The 17,054-nt window shown below is 43.5% G+C and overlaps 1 protein-coding gene across 1 annotated transcript in view; it reads left to right on the forward strand.

Annotated features, from left to right (window-relative positions):
* Window positions 1-7,928: 7,928 nt before the first annotated feature.
* Window positions 7,929-17,054, forward strand: part of LOC307239118 (uncharacterized protein) — a 14,636-nt gene continuing 5,510 nt past the window's right edge. The window contains exons 1-4 of the mRNA XM_080012388.1: window positions 7,929-7,942; window positions 8,573-8,635; window positions 11,278-11,434; window positions 11,522-11,920. Coding sequence (XP_079868514.1) covers window positions 8,594-8,635; window positions 11,278-11,434; window positions 11,522-11,920 — 598 coding nt within the window. The 5' untranslated portion in view covers window positions 7,929-7,942; window positions 8,573-8,593. The remainder of the gene's footprint in view (window positions 7,943-8,572; window positions 8,636-11,277; window positions 11,435-11,521; window positions 11,921-17,054) is intronic.

The raw sequence follows: 17,054 nt of genomic DNA on the forward strand, positions 1-17,054 counted from the left end.
CCAGTGTATCAGAGAAGATAGCAGTAAGGAGGATGAGACTAGCAGGCCATTGCCACCCCCACCGAGAACTCCCGGCCAAAAAGCTTGTACTGTGGGAACCAACACACAGGCATGGATCAAGAGGACGTCACGCATCTACCTATGTGGACGTGCTAAGGAAAGATGCTGGTGCGGAAAGCACAAAGGAGCTGGTCAGATGTATGGAGAACAGGGATCACTGGAGACGCCGATGGAAGGCTCGTCTGAGGACGACGTAGAGAGAGAGAGAGAGAGAGATGACAACCAAAGTCTCATATCATAATATCAATATTATAACTAAATATTGCCAAACCCTACAATGTAATTTACATTTTTGAGCCAGGGTGTGAAGTGATCCAGTACAAGTAGAGGGGAACATTTCTGCTGACCGAAATGAGGAGTCGGTCCACGGGGGAGAGTTTCAAAGAGAACCAAACAATGATCCAATCAACCGGCAATGTGAAGGTGATGAACAGGACAGAAACAAGCAGTTACCTGACAGAGGTTCTTTGGTCTCCTTCCAACCTCCGTCGCTGTCTTCAGGTTCAGAACAGTGTGAAGGGAGGAGCTGCTCGGCACCACCGGGTTCTAAAGCAGCAGCTGAATCTTCTGTATCCACTTCTACTTCTATTTCTACTACTTGTGTTTCCATCTGTTGAGTTGAGGTGCTGGCTACAGCTTCTACCTCTCTCTCCTCCTCAGTTTGGCACTGATGAAGCTGGGGCCACTGAGCGCACTCTTCATCATGTTCAGTCTTCACGGGGGAACTCCTCCTCTTCCTCTTTAATGTGCGGGGGCCCCGGCTCCTCCTGGCCCAGACCAGGGCCCCGCTCCTGCTGCTCAGGGGGAAGCTCCTCTTTACAGACAGAGAGCTGCTGGAGCTCTGGAGGCAACGCTGACAAACAAACACAGGGAGGAAAACTCAAGTCACCGACACTTTTAGTGTAAAAATGCTTCTTATGTTGCTTTGAAGGTGCTTTACCTTGCTGAATGCCCATTGGCTGGATGTGTGATTGATTTCCGTGTTGCTGCTCTCCTATTGGATGTGTGTAGATGATGGGCGTGGCCAGGGTTCGCCCCTGCAGCTGGGAGACGTGTGTGATCAGCATGTAGGGAAGCACCTGCTGTAAGCACCAAGCACACATGCACTTCAAGAACTAATAAATAACACAGCAAGTGGAGCTGTAGATAGACGTCAACAACAACTTTAATCAGATTCTGTACATCTTTCACGTCACATTATATTATGTAATTTAGCAGAGGGTCGTGCGAAACCACTGTGTATCACAGTCACAGGGAAACCTCCCCGAGGAACAACTTGCACCAGGGGCGAGATTTATTTTGTAAAATAAAATCAAAGGTAAACAAAGTGAAGAGGGAGAGGTCCTGGTGATGTAGACAGGCCAGTGCAGCAGGTTTCCGGGCGTGGCCTGAAAGGATTAGTCTTCGGGCTGCAAAGAAATATGGGCGGAGCTTCTCCCGCCACGGTGGCGCCGGGGATGAGAAGACCCGCTCGGGGGACCGGGTTGAATGACCCCCTGGGCATGGGGAGCGCCGGCGAGCAGGGCGGTCCCTCAAGCACTTCCAGCACCTCAAGGACTCGGTAGGAACCCCGTTATCCATCGTCTACAAATGCACTGTAACAATTTGCTTCGCTTTACGATATGACTGAGATCCCACTTTCTGGCCCCATGTCTCTAACTTCATCAACAATGAGGCAATAATGATAAATATAGCTTCAGACAGAAATACGCGGCGTCCAGTTTATTCCTTTAAGTATGTATTGGGGGTTCACCGGGTTCCGTGAAACGTAGCACAAGTTACAAATTCTGGCGTTTAAATATCCCCGAAGAACGGTGTTTTAACAATTACCATTGTTCCTGGACGACGCGGTGCCAAAACAGTCTCTCTTTGAAATCACCATAGTTTCCGGGGTTTTGCGAAAACGCAGCAGGAGTTACAGTTTTCCAGGTTTCCCCCGAACGCAGCATCAGCTCAAGCTGTCTGTCTGTCCGTCTGTCTGTCTGTCGTGCTCGCAAGCCGCTGGAGGGGTGACTTCCGAGAGACGAAGCTTGGACCGATTTAACTTTGGATGATGATGTCACAAAGCGCCCCGCCCCTCATACGCACTAAGTGGCATCGACGTTCTTCTCCCGGTGAATTTTCAGGTTTTTCGCTCATTTCTGTGTTTTCTGTGTTTCAGCCCAAAATAGGCTAAAGAAGATTAAAATAATAAAATCTGAGCAAAAACAATAGGGTAATAATAAATAATAATAATAAGAATAATAAGAATAATAATAAACAAATAATAATAAATATTAATAATCATAATAAATAATCATAATAATCATAATAAATAATAATACATTATAATAGTCAATTAATAATAATCATAAATAATAACACATAATAATAATAATAAATAATAATAACCTTTATTTGTACAGCACCTTTCATACAGGACATGCAACTCAATGTGCTTTACATTAAAATAAAGAATCAAATAGTAACGACAAAAACAAGCAAAACGCATTCGCAAATGATCAATCCATAATTAATATTGATCTGTAAAACACCGTTTGGATTATTGTTTGACTGGGACTTGACTGTGAAATAATTAACACAGCCAAGCCATCGAGCTGATGTGAAAACACCACGGTGACATTTTGATTTTTATTCCAAATATAAATGTATATAAATATATTTCTCACCACCGGTGACAAATTCATTTTGTTCTGCTGGATTTGCCGTTTGGGTGTCGGCTCCGGTGACGCTGTTCTGCAAGAAAACAAATGGAAAAACCAAAGCCAGTAGAATGCCAGGAAGCAGCAGCAGAACATGATGCCCCAAAGGAAAACACTGAATCAGCGTTTATCCCCAAGCCGAATTCCAAACAAGTCCCTTCTGCTCAGCGGCTTGAACATCAGATCCTGAATATTATTGGATGCCTCACCAAAAGCGGTTTCTGAGGGGAAGGTTGACAGCGGAAATTTTTATTCAAGGGTTTTTTTTTGGCGATCCCGATAACCCGACTTAGAATCAACATAATAATTTTCGAGCTTTTATTTTTTCACCCAATGACCTAAAAGATTTCATGGAGGTATAAAAGCATAGGGGAATAGTTGCCTGATTATTATGGGTAAAATAAAATCTATCCACTGATGTTGATTTGGAAAAGCAAAGCTATTGTTCTTCATCTGCATTGATGGGTTCATTATTTTTAAGAAGAAAAAACATGACAAATTATAAATACAACCCTTCAACCCTGCCGGCTGGACCCCTAAATACAGGACAATAAAAAAGTGTTTTTGTTTTTTTAACAATTGCAAAATGAAATTACTGCTCAGTTTGTATTGAATCATATCATGACTTGGACTGGCCTGCATGTCAAGAGACATTTTTGGGAGAACAAATACCTATAATAATATTGCAAAATGCAATGTAATGTAATGTAATAATAATAATGACAATAATAATTTAATAATAATATGAATATTAATAACAATAAAAATAATATTAATAATAAATACAATTATTAAAATAATAACAGAATTAATACACAATCCTGGCTGCGAGGCGAGCGGAGGACTAGGATGACTGCACTCTGTTCCTGTCTACGACTGACGTGAGGGGAGCTCTTAAAAGAGTAAACCCTCGGAAGTCTCCAGGGCCTGATGGTGTTCCAGGCAATGTCCTCCTAGCGTGCGCCGACCAGCTGGCGGAGGTATTCAAGTCCATATTCAACCTCTCCCTGATCCAGTCTACAGTCCTCACCTGCTTCAAACAGACAACCATTGTCACGGTACCAAAGAAACAACCCATCACCTGCCTGAATGACTATGGCCCCGTAGCACTGACCTCTACCATCATGAAGTGCTTCGAGTGGCTAGTCAGAACCCACATCTGCTCCTCCCTTCCTGACACCCTGGACCCCCTTCAGTTTGCATATCGCCCGAACAGATCTACGGACAACGCCATCGCCCTGGCAGTGCACACCGCCCTCTCCCACCTGGACAAGAGCAACACATACGTAAGGATGCTGTTTGTAGATGACAGCTCAGCGTGCAACACAATTGTGCCCACTAAGCTCAGGATCCTGGGTCTTAACACCTCCCTCTGAAACTGGATCCTGGTCTTCCTTACGGGCAGACCCCAGGTGGTGAGAATGGGAAACGTCTCCTCCTCTGCACTGACCCTGAGCACCGGAGCCCAGCAGGGCTGCGTACTCAGTCCCCTCCTGTACGCCGTGCTCACACATGACTGTGTGGCCACGCGCGGCACCAACACCATCCTGAAGTTTGCGGACGACACCACCCGTCCTAGGTCTCTTCTCCAACAACGATGAGTCCTCCTACAGAGAGGAGCTCAGCATCTTGGCAACGTGGTGCCAGGGTAACAACCCCTCTCTCAACGTCTGCAAGACTAAAGAGATGATGGTGGATGACAGGAAACGACTCTCTCCACACCGACGGAGCTGAAGTGGAGAGAGTCTCCTGCTTCAAGTTCCTCGGTGTGTCCATCAGCGATGACCTCTCCTGGTCCAGGCAACCGGACGCGGCAATAAAAACTGCCCAAAAGCGCCTGTTCGTCCTGAGGAGACTCAAGAAGTTTGGCATGTCCAGCAGCACTCCTTCACTTTATATTTATATCCATGTCTTGTGCTATTTCTGTTGGAACTGCTACAACGTTCCAGTTATTTTAGTTTCCGTTTTAGGATTATTTTTCTTATTTTCATTTGATGTACATACACTGTGACCTCTTGCCCATATTTGTAACATCGACTGTTACTCTTTTTTTTTTTTGTCTTCGACTCTTACTTTATTTAAATTGTTTTATTTCCTCCTCATCTTTTCCTTGTTATTTGATCTGTTTATGCCACTACGCAGTTGTTGCCTGTCATGCCCCAAGAATTTCATTGTACTGAATGACCTTGTGTTGTACTGTACACTTGACTAATCAAACACTTTGAACTTTGACAATAACAATAATGATAATAATAATGACAACGATAATAAAAATACCAATAATATTGATAATAACAATAATAATAATAATAATAACAACGATAAAGGTAATAACAATAATAACAATAATGACAATGATAATAACAGCGATAAAGATAATAATAATAACAAAAATTATAATAACAATAACAAAAATTATAATAACAATAATGACATTAACAATAATGATAATATAATAACAACGATAATAATAATAATAATAATAATAATAATAATGATAATAACAATAATGGTCATAATAATAACGATAACAGTTATAACAATTATAATGATAATAATGATATAATGATAATAATAATAGTACTGATAATAATAATAATGACCATAATAATAATAATAATAATAATGACCATAATAATAATGATCATAATAATAATAATAATAATAATAACAATAATAATAATGATCATGATAATAATAATAATAACAATAATAATCATGATAATAATAATCATGATAATAACAATAATAATAATAATTATAATAATAATTATTATTATCATAATTATAATAATAATAACAATAATAATAATAATAATAATAATAATCATGATAATAATAATAATCATCATGATAATAATAACCATGATAATAATAATAATCATGATTATTATAATAATAATAATAATAATAATTAATAAAGACATAATAAATACATCTTTGGGGTCGGGCGGGGCGCCACCTGCTGCTTGCTCGGCGGGCCGCATGGAGACGCAGCGCCCTGCTCGTGTCGTCATCCAGCAGCAGGAAATGAAAGAATTCCGTTCACGTTGCAGCGTAGCGTAAAGTGACGTCAGAGGGGCGGGCTGTGACGTCATGCAGAACAGGCGGGAAACCGGGGGCAGCGCCGCTCGGGTTCTCTGGGCGGCTCCGACGCGAGCACGAGCACGAGCACGAGCACTAACCCCCGCCCTCCCCCGGGACACACAGGTGGACTGGACGGAATCAACACCTTCAGGCCGCGCCGCCCGGAATCAAGCTCACCTCCCGGGGCCGCGTCCGGGTGGGTCTCCCCTGGCCCCGCCCCCCTCGGTCCTGGCCCCGCCCCTAAGAAGAGCTCGCCCCCGTGCCATTGCAGTGCTACGGAGAGCGTTAGGGATCAAATCGACCTTTTTAAAACGCGTTTCATGATGAAGACGCTTTCGTCGTGTCCAAAGGGAAATACCTTCATGAAACACAAATGACATATAAAGTTGTGGAAGGGATACGATGCCTGTTTAGATATAGTTTAACACAACCTATGTTTGTTGCCTTTTTTTGGTGTCTTTAGATTCAAGATTCAAGAGGTTTATCCGTCACATACATATACATACTTTCATACATATATGCAGTGAAATGTAATGTCGTTGGTTGTCTTTATTAACGCAACCAACGACTGTTGTTTCAATCAAGTAATAATGTTATGTTTGTGAGAGAGTTCCATGTTGAATGTCGCAGACTTTCAGGATAAATTCGCCCTCGTTCACGTAACTGCAATCGGACTCAAACGTAAGCGACGGTTCCGGCACAAAACGCGGAAGAGTTTGTCATGTTTCTCCTTTTGTTTGGTCCGCCCCCTCAACTTCAAGTTGTTTCTTTCAGCAGCAAAAAGGCCCGATCCGTCCCCCCGAGAGGGGGAGGAGGCCGCTTCCTTGTTTTAAGGAAGGAAGCTGACATGTCATGTACGAGGACGACGATAAGAACAATCTTTATTTGTCACAACACACACACTGGGAAGGCTGCTGGTGAAACGGCTTCTCTGCATTGAACCGTCCTGCCTCCTCCTTCCTCCAGGGGGCAGCGTTCAACCACGCCCAGGACCTGGTTACATACCTCCATCACTGGTCAGGCGAGGGTGTTGTGCATGTTTTGGGTGGGGGTCCTTTCTGGTGTTACATGGAGGAAAGCCCATGTTTTGGGTGGGGGTCCTTACTGATGTTACATGGAGGAAAGCCCATGTTTTGGGTGGGGGTCCTTACTGATGTTACATGGAGGAAAGCCCATGTTTTGGGTGGGGGTCCTTACTGATGTTACATGGAGGAAAGCCCATGTTTTGGGTGGGGGTCCTTACTGATGTTACATGGAGGGAAGCCCATGGGCTGGACGGAACATCCGACGGAGGCCGGGACACTTCCGGCCGGACACGTGTTGGCTTGACACATTCCACGCCATGACCACGCTAAGAAACGTGGGGTCTGGTATCCCAGGAGAAGCCGAGGCGAAGCGATCGGCCCCCGAAGTCAGATCGAATTTGAAGCGAGCGACGCTTCACTAAACGTCGTGGGAGGAGTTCGATTTCCGATTTAAAATGGCCGCTCGTCCGCCCTCCACCCGACGGGAGTTGCGTTTTTCCGAGTTTCCGCTTCGGCTGAATGCAGCGCGAAACATAAACAAACCTGATGACCGATGCTGTGTTCAAAACGAGTTGGAACTCGGAAAAGAAAAACCTTTGTTCCGCCTGGAAACGTTCCACTTCGGAATGTTCTCAAGCAGGATGGGGAGAGTTCCCTTTTTTAATTGCGACAGGAACACGGCTTCGGTTTTTTTTATATACGCGTCAGGGTTATAACCATCGAAATTGATTTAATGTTGAATTTGAGTGTAACTGTAAAGATTGAGGGTTGTGGTGTGGCGATATCCTATCCACTTGTAGTTAATCTCTCTTGTTGAATTTGTCTGTGAAGTAGGTCGTTTCCTTCCTCTAAAGTCCACTTTTCCCGCATATTATTCATCTTTAATGTTGATTTGAAGTTCCACCTCTGAGTTTCCTCTCGGCAGTGCTCCGCTTTCCCAGGAAACAAAGAACAAATAACTTCACCGGAGCGAAAGGTTTTACCGTAATACTTATCATACAGGCACACGACAAATCACCTGCTGTTCATGGGTTCGATTCAGCGCCGTCGACCCTTCCCCGTCCTAAAGTGAAGTATTATCCGATGTTTATTATTATTATTATTATTATTATTATTATTATAAGTAGTAGTAGTAGTAGTAGTATTAAAAAGTGGAGGGTTATCTGAGTTTAAAATATGCTTTTTTAACTCGTGTTCTGGTCCGGTGTGTGCCTTAGCAGGGGGCGGATAGCACTGTGTTAGCATTAGCATTAGCTCCGCAGGTTAGCGTTAGCTTGTGGCTTAAAACTCTTCCCTTTGCCATGAAACCAAACATATATATATATATATATATACACACACACACACACACACACACACACACACACACACACACACACCCTGGGATGTGATCACTTAATATTCTGTTTGTGTATTATTTGTCATAGTAGTCATAATTCATTAGTACTACGAGGGTACCAGGTCCCCTAACATACAATGTCATAATGATAGTGTGTGTGTGTGTGTGTGTGTGTGTGTGTGTGTGTGTGATGGTTTGTTACTACTGTGTCACATGTTGTACTTGATGGTATGTTACATGTAGTAACATACTATCAAGTACAACATGTAGTAACATACCATCAAATACGTTACTACATGTTGTACTTGATGATATGTTACTACATGTTGTACTTGATGTTGACCTGTGTTTACTTGCAGGACAGCATCACTGACACTGACATGGAGAAGCTGGATATCTGCAACATGACTTCATCACAGGTGGTGAGAAATACCTTTGTTTTCTTTAGTAAACGCAGGCTTCTCACCAGGTCCTTGAGGCGCTTGAATTTCGTTCTGGGGAATCGAAGTTCTGGAATACCTTGAAAACAGCCACTTTTGTGCTGAAGTGCGATCATTGGAAAGCGGTGATGTTCCCCCAGGTTTTATTACTCAGATCGTAACCTAATCAAATATTTCTTGAATCTCTTTTTATGATGTAGATGATGCCACGGAAATGTCGATTTAATCCAGCATGGTTGGAAATAGAAGATTATGTATTATCTATCATATATTTGAATTAATAAAGAGTAAAGTAAGTATTTGAAAATAAAGAAGTAGTGCTTATAAAATTACTTAAGTCCTTGAATTTCATTGAGTAATGGCAGAAGGAACCCTGAGTCAAATAACACTGACTTCATGTGTGTTGCCTCCTACGGCACCAACCTGCCTGTCAGACTGACACCGCCTTATCTCGAGGATTATAGAAACATTAAGCAGCAAAAATAATACATTTAAAACCACCCGGAACCTGATCACAGAGCTGCACATCCCAGTGAAATGTACAATGTCCACATGCAGTCAAAGGCACAACTCTGTGTGTCTCCGGGTCCATTCTCAGCCGAGGAGAGCGAGGTCGGGCTCACAACAAACTCCCACACCGGTCCGGCGTGGTCGTCACCGGCGGTGTAGCCGGCGCGTCGATCCGCCCGCGGGGCCCCGCTCGGTCCCGCTTTCGCTTCACCGCGTCTCTGGGGTGGCGAGTGCTAGCTTGTGCAAAGAAGGTGTTCGGTATGATCTTCACCGTGCGTTGAAGTTAGTATTGCGGTCCGGCTACACAGTCCTGAGTTTAACATCGAGGCGATACATTTCAGTGTGTCATTAAAGTCTGGCGCTGCCCCCGGAAAAGAGGACGAGTGGGATCATCAGCCGCAAACCAGTCAGTGCACTGAGATTCTGCAAGTCTAGCAGTGGGGGTTTTTTTTTTTTGTTTGTTTGTTTTTTTGTCAGTCTCTGCATTACAATAACAGGATAACAGCGGCACAGCAATAACATTTCATTGAGGAATCATGAATATATATATTTTTTACCAGCGTTTCCATTATGCGGTAACTGCCGTTTTTTGACCGGGAAAATGTGTTGAAGTCCGACATATTTAAATCGCCCCGGTCACAACGTCCGGGGAAAGTGATTCCCTCTCAGCACAATCCGATCAATCCACAAGCCAATCCGTTTGGACGATCTAAAGCCGACCTGAAAGCTTCCCCTCCGACTAATCACGTCAGTGGATATAAAGCCAAGCCCCGCCCCCTCCCTGGCTGACAGCTGGCGCTTGTAAGCACGGTAACCACGGAGACGGAGCCTCGGCGTCTACGACTCTGAGGAGAGGCGGACAGATGACGCATCGTTGGACGCATGCGTCCCATAGTTTGGTATTTTCTGGGGATATTTAAGTTCCGACCCAAAGCCGACGTCAACACCACAAACGTTATTATTTATTTAGACCTACTTGTCATATTTATTTAGTTTTGGATTTGATCAACATTTTATTTGAGTGAAATGTTAATTCAAGTGGCTGCACTTGTTACTTATTGTTCACCAACGTCCTCATATTCCTGTTATTTATTTATGTATTTACTTATGTTTATTTATGAATTTATTTATGTGTTTATTTATTTATGTATTTATGTATTTATCTGTTTATTTATTTATGTGTTTATTTATCTAACTATCTATTTATGTATTTATTTATTTCCTTATTTATTTGTGTGTTTGTATTTATTTTTTAAATGACGTTTGCTGAGGGGACTTATTTTATTTTGAATATTCAATATAAAATATTCTACATCTACATGCCTTGGTGATGTCATTCTCTATATATGCTGCTTATCAGTTGTTTTTAAGCTCAATAAACACAGATCATATTTCACTTGAATATGAAAGCTTCCGGGACACGCTGACTCCAGTTTGTTCTCACTGAAACTCTGTTTTATACGCGTGAATCGTCCGTGTCCGGACACGCCCCGAACGCCGTGCCCCGTTCCTCCAAATAAATCAAGTGAAAACAGTGCGGGGGCGGGGCACGGAGGAACCGGGCACAACTCCAGGGATGGGTATCGTTAAGATTTTAATGGTACTGCTACTCTAACCAATACTGCTTATCGATTCGGTACTTTAACGGTACTCTTGTAGGTTTAATTTTATTTATTTTTATTTTTTTATTTTTTTATTTTTTTTCAATTTTTAAGAAGAAAACTAAAACCAATTATGAACAGAATTATCACTGCTTAATTATCTGTGCATTCGACATGCAGGGGGGGGCGATCGGGGAAAGAGTCACGGACGCCTTCGTTCCATAAGGGGACGTGAAATAATGGAGCCTATATCTAGAATATAAACGCTGTTTTAGCCGCTGATCGCCGGCTCATGCCTGGTCTGTGCCACAAGGGGGATGCAGGTGCCCAAAATGAGCTCAGCTCCCTTTCCGCGCCCTCGGCGTCCGCTTATAGGAAGAGCCCCCCGCCACCATCGAATAGTCGAGTATTCACTTGAACAGCCAAATCTGGTTCCTCTGACAACGTTTAGAGTCAAGCACAGCTCCACCTGTTGTGTTATGTATTAGTTACTGAAGTGTTTGGTGCTTGCAGCCGGTGCTCCCCTACATCGTGATCATACACTCTGCAGCGCCACTCATCTCGCAGCTGCAGGGACAAACCCTGACCACGCCCATCATCTACACACATCCAATAGGAGAGCAGCAACACGGGAATCAATCACACATCCAGCCAATGGGCATTCAGCAAGGTAAAGTACCTTCAAAGCAACATAAGAAGCATTTTTACACTTAAAGTGTCGGTGACTTGAGTTTTCCTCCCTGTGTTTGTTTGTCAGCGTTGCCTCCAGAGCTCCAGCAGCTCTCTGTCTGTAAAGAGGAGCTTCCCCCTGAGCAGCAGGAGCAGGGCCCCGGTCTGGGCCAGGAGGAGCCGGGGCCCCCGCACATTAAAGAGGAAGAGGAGGAGTTCCCCGTGAAGACTGAACATGATGAAGAGTGCGCTCAGTGGTCACAGCTTCATCAGCGCCAAACTGAGGAGGAGAGAGAGGTAGAAGCTGTAGCCAGCACCTCAACTCAACAGATGGAAACGCAAGTAGTAGAAATAGAAGTAGAAGTGGATCCAGAAGATCCAGCTGCTGCTTTAGAACCAGGTGGTGATGAGCAGCTCCTCTCTTCACACTGTTCTGAACCTGAAGACAGCGACGGGGGTTGGAAGGAGACCACAGGACCTCTGTCAGGTAACTGCTTGCTTTCTCTCTCACACTTAGTCATTGGGTTGTCTGGATCAATGGTCGCAAGCCATTTCCTTCAGGGGATGCTGCAGTATTTCGGGGAAACTTTCCTTTCGTCGATCTTACCCAAATTCAGATGAGAAGGTCTGAGGCTAAATTCCATGGCCTCAGTTCTGGAAACCACGGCACATCCATGTGTGTTTGTTTGGCAGACAGCGCTGTCACCATATGAATTGTTTCGGGCGGCACTTTTTCTTTATTTTTTTTTTGGTCAGTCAATGTGCGGTACAATAACAGGATAAAACAGAAGCTTAAAAAATGCACAGGGATAACGTTTCAATGAGGGATTGAACATAACGTTGCCTGCCTAAAATAATGACACAAGTCATTTTTTGACAAAAGAGATTTTTTTTGGCCTAAATCATCTCATGATGCTGGCCACCTCTACCCCTTTAGTATAATGGCCTATGTCAAGAGTGGCAGGTGGGATCCACAAGCCGCCAATTGGGCTGTGACTATAACCGCAATACTGTGGTGTTCCGCTCATCACCATCATCGGGGCAAATAATATACAGGTACTCCTCACTTAACAACCTACATGTTTAACGACCGTTTGGCAGTTTTATTTTGCCTGAGTCAAAAGACAATGTGACTTAAGCAATTTTACAAGCTTCTCAAGATGGCGGCTGCGTCAAGAAGAAAGAAAATCTACCACTCTGTCACTGAAGTTATTTCCACGATTCAGGCCTCGACCCCTATTGGTAAGTAATAAGGTTTACTGTAACATAGACTAGGCTATATTGCTTGTTATTTAGTCCTTTTATTCAGTCTTTTTAGTCAGCAAAATAGCTAAGTCCATAAAGCTAGCATTAGCAAAGAGTGGAAAGGCTCCAGAATCTGCGGCTGTTACGAGTGTTAGGCTTTCTGTTCACTCTTTTCAGTCTTTTCAAACAATATTTCATCTACAGTTTTTGTCTATTTTATTCTACATTACATGATCTGATTAAGAACGATTTGAATAGTGTATTGTAATCTTAACAGCTAGAAATTGTGTATAACAAAAAAATGACAGAGGATCCTCTTTACTTTTGTGTTTTTAATGAATGCAAATCTCACTTGAACATGATATTGGTATTTATAACATAATTTGACCAGTATTTTAGTATGCCTGTTGTGCAGTGTCTGGAGGCAGCTTGCATACACACCGCTTTGGGAATCCCTGATGTAGCTTAATATAAGTGACCACATGGCAGTGAATGTTTTTCAGAATGATCACACAGTTGGGAACTTACACCTCAAAGGGTTGAAATGTATTTCCTTTTTGGTAGGAGATGCACTTGACAATCCTGACACCGATCAGGCCTCATCCACTGAAAATGACAATGAGACACTAACCCATGAAGAGGACATATCTGACATTATCAGCGATCCAGACTATACCCCAACCTGTGATGAGTCCTCTGCCCCTGAAAATGAAGACAGCCTAACCATGGTGGCAACAACGCCAGAACAGGGGGATGAGGAGGAAGATGTTGATTTAAACAATACGGTCAAAAGAAAAATAAATGAACACCTTAGTCCGGGAACATGGAATCACAATGAATCTAAGGAGAAACATATCAAAGGAATGTCATACAAGAGCAAAGGTGGCAAAGAAATAAGCGCAAAGGCTAGGGGTCCTCACTGCAGCTCCAAGTTCTGTCTGCGGGTCTCAACTCGAGACTGCCAGGTCATGACAGAAGAGCGGCGGCAGTGGATATTTCAGAAGATTTGGGCAATGAACACATGGGAAGAACGTCTGTTATACGTCACCACTTTGGTCACAAAGGTTAACATAAAGCAAAAGAAAGTTGCTGAGGGATCCCGACGCAATTCATCATTGTCCTACCAACTGAATCTTCAAGATGGAACGAGTTTCAAAGTGGGCAAGGCACCTTACCATGTGAAGGTGCTCAAAAAGCTGGAGATCCGACTGTGCATGACTTGCGGGCTCTTCAGTTTAGCAGTGAAGGCAAGGTCCATTTCAAGCTGTCCTTCTCAGAGGACTCTGTGTGGGAAGCACTGCCACAGAGGGTACAGGTGCCAAATGAGCCCATGGCATGGATAAGAATGTTCCCAAGTGCTCTGCCAATCAAGGAGAGAAAGTTCCAGGACCCACAGTCAATTAAACACGTCATGCCTGTCGAGTGTCATCACTTCTTTGCCACATTAACAGGCATCAGTCAATAACCCAGCAAAGAAGACCTAGAGGGAGAAGTGAGGAGATGCACATGCCTCCTCAGCGTTATGTTTAGTTTGTTAGTTAGTTATGCTTTATTATTGACAGTTGAAGATTCAAAATTTCTTCACAAAGGCATATTCAGAACTTTGCCTAGGTCATTTATTCCTGTTATATTACATAATTGACAGATATTGTTATTAGTATGTCAATAATCATCTATTGTCATAACCTTTTTTGAATTAAATCATTAATAAATATAATATATTCAATGTTTGGTTCAGTTTTTGGTGTTTTCTGAAAAACCTGAAAAAATGACATGCCATTATTTCAGGAAGGTGAGTATGTGTGTGTGTGTGTGTGTGTGTGTGTGTATATATATATATATATATATATATATATATACACACTCAACAACTTGGGTTGCTACAAATCCCTACTACCAGGTCGTTAAGTGAATTGGTCGATAAGCAAGGACCCCTGTTATTTCATGGTAAGGGGGCGTGGCTGGTATATATAATGTGTAGAACAGAAGGTATTGGAGGCGGATGATCCGCTGTGTCGACCCCTAACGGGAGCAGCTGAAGGAGAAAGAAGAAGATTTAGTATATACAGTGTATATAGTATATACAGTGTATATAGTATAAAGAGGGTATATACTATATATAGTGTATACAGTATAAATAATGTATATAGTGTGCATAATGTTATTTCACAGTAAGGGAGCGTGGTGATTGCGAAGCTAGTATAGTGAATACTGACAGACTGCGGGAACGAGACTGAGACCGGGAACGGTGATGAGATGTATACAGTGTATATAGTATATAATTTTCGTATATATAGTGTATATAGTATATAAAGGGTGAAGAGATGAGATACTTGGTATTGTACACAGTGCGCAATCCAGACTGGTCCAGACTGGTCAGAGAGCTGGTCGTAGGTCCAAACGGTCGTTAAACATGTAGGTTGTTAAGTGAGGAGTACCTATATATAATTTCCCCCGATGACGGTGATGAGCGCAATACTGCAGTATTGCGGTTATAGCCACAGGCCAATTGGCGGCTTGTCGATCCAACCTGCTACAAAATGTAAGTTAAGATAAGATAAACTGTAGAGTAGTTGAGAAGTTAGACTGTGTGCAGCCGTTTTGTTGCAAAGTCAGGTCTGTTATCTTAAAATTCGGGCCTCAGCATTCTGCACGCAAAATCTGACTCAGAATTCTGATTTAAATGGCAGTTCCTTTACCCTTTTTTCAAGTAGGAGGTCGGGTTAATCTAAGTTCCGAATTCAAAAGAATGCAACATTTATGACTTAAGCTATGGTAACCAGACATAACGCTCTTCAACCCAAGTAGTGCATTTCAATATTGTTTTGAATTAATTGTAAGGTGTACACAGAAATGCAACACAGTCCAAAAGTGTGCTCCCTTGGCTCAAATACTTGATTCAGGTTACTTAAGGTGGAAGTGAACTTTTCTTACTTGTTATGAATATTAATGAGAATTCAGCGGCTCCTGGGTGGGCCCCAGTATTTCCTCCCTGTTCACCGTGTCCAGTACACCTCCTAATGGAGGCGCCGGGGGTATCCTTGTCAGAAACCACCTCAACTGACTCCTCTCAATGCGGAGGAGCAGCGGTACTACTCCGAGGTCCTCCTGGATGGCCGAGCTCCTCTCCCCATCCAGAGGCAGAGGCCAGCAACCCCGCGGTGGAACGTGATTTCAGCGGCGCCTCCTTCATGGGCGTGAATCAGTCGGGTTTAGGAGTTCCTCAAAGTGTTCTTTCCAACTCCCGATGATAACCTCGGTCGAGGTTAGCACCTCCCCTCCCACCCTGATAACAGCTTGGGCAGTGTCCTGCTTTCCCCGCCTGAGTCGTCGGATGGTTTGCAAGAACCTCTTCGAGACCACTTGTACTTCTGCGTGGTCTCTCCACACCCAAGCTCTTCCGTCGGCAACCAGTGCAGCTGCATTCCGTCTGTCTTGTCGGTACTGGTCTGCCAAATCGGGAGTCCCCTGAAACTGCTGTTAACCACGACCGGGAGGACTCTTTTTTTACATCGACCACCTCCCCCACTACTGGTGTCCACCAGCGGATCCTTGATTTGCTGCCTTAACACGCACCGACCATCTTCTGGCCTCGACTCTTGGCAGCTGCTTCTGCCATGGCGGCTTTGAACAGGATCCATTCAGACTGATTGTCCTCAGCCTACTTCGGGATGTGGCAGAGGCTCCTTGGAAGGTGTACATTATAATCACTCCAGACATGGTCCCCTACCAGTTACTCCTGGCAAACCCTCACTACCATTTGGGCCTTCAATGTCTGTCCAGTAGCCTTTCCCGTTATCACATCCAGCTCACCACCAGGTGGTGATCGGTAGACAGCTCTGCCCCTCTCTTCACACCCGAGTCTCCAGAACATGTGGCCTGAGGTCCAATGAAACGACTCCAAAGTCGATCATCGACCTTCGGCCCAAGGTGCTCTGGTACCAGGAACCCTACCCAAAGTTTATGACCATCAGTGAGGGTTGGAACTAAGTTTGGCCGGTAAATTGAGACCGGACTCAGCGCTCTCTTCAGATGCTGCCCAAGAGAAATGGTGTAGATCAGGTGTGCCCAACATTTTTACATATAAGATCCACTTCAGCATTTTCAACCTCACAAGATCTACCAGTCCCAGGTCCCAGTCCTGTTTAGGGTTGGGTATTGTTTTGTCTTTTTTCACTGAATAAAGAAATAAAATAAATTATTTTGAACATGCTTTCATTGAACAAATTGCACATGACTACCCAACCAATTAAACAGAACATTAATTTAAATAAGACACAACTATCAGAAATGAACGTTTAATTTCCCCGGCTCCCTATAAAGTATTTTTTCTCAACTCAACAGAAACATCTCTTGAAAGAAAAAAAAATTGGGGG

Source organism: Zeus faber (assembly GCF_960531495.2).
Source record: "Zeus faber genome assembly, chromosome: 1".
Lineage (NCBI taxonomy): Eukaryota > Metazoa > Chordata > Actinopteri > Zeiformes > Zeidae > Zeus > Zeus faber.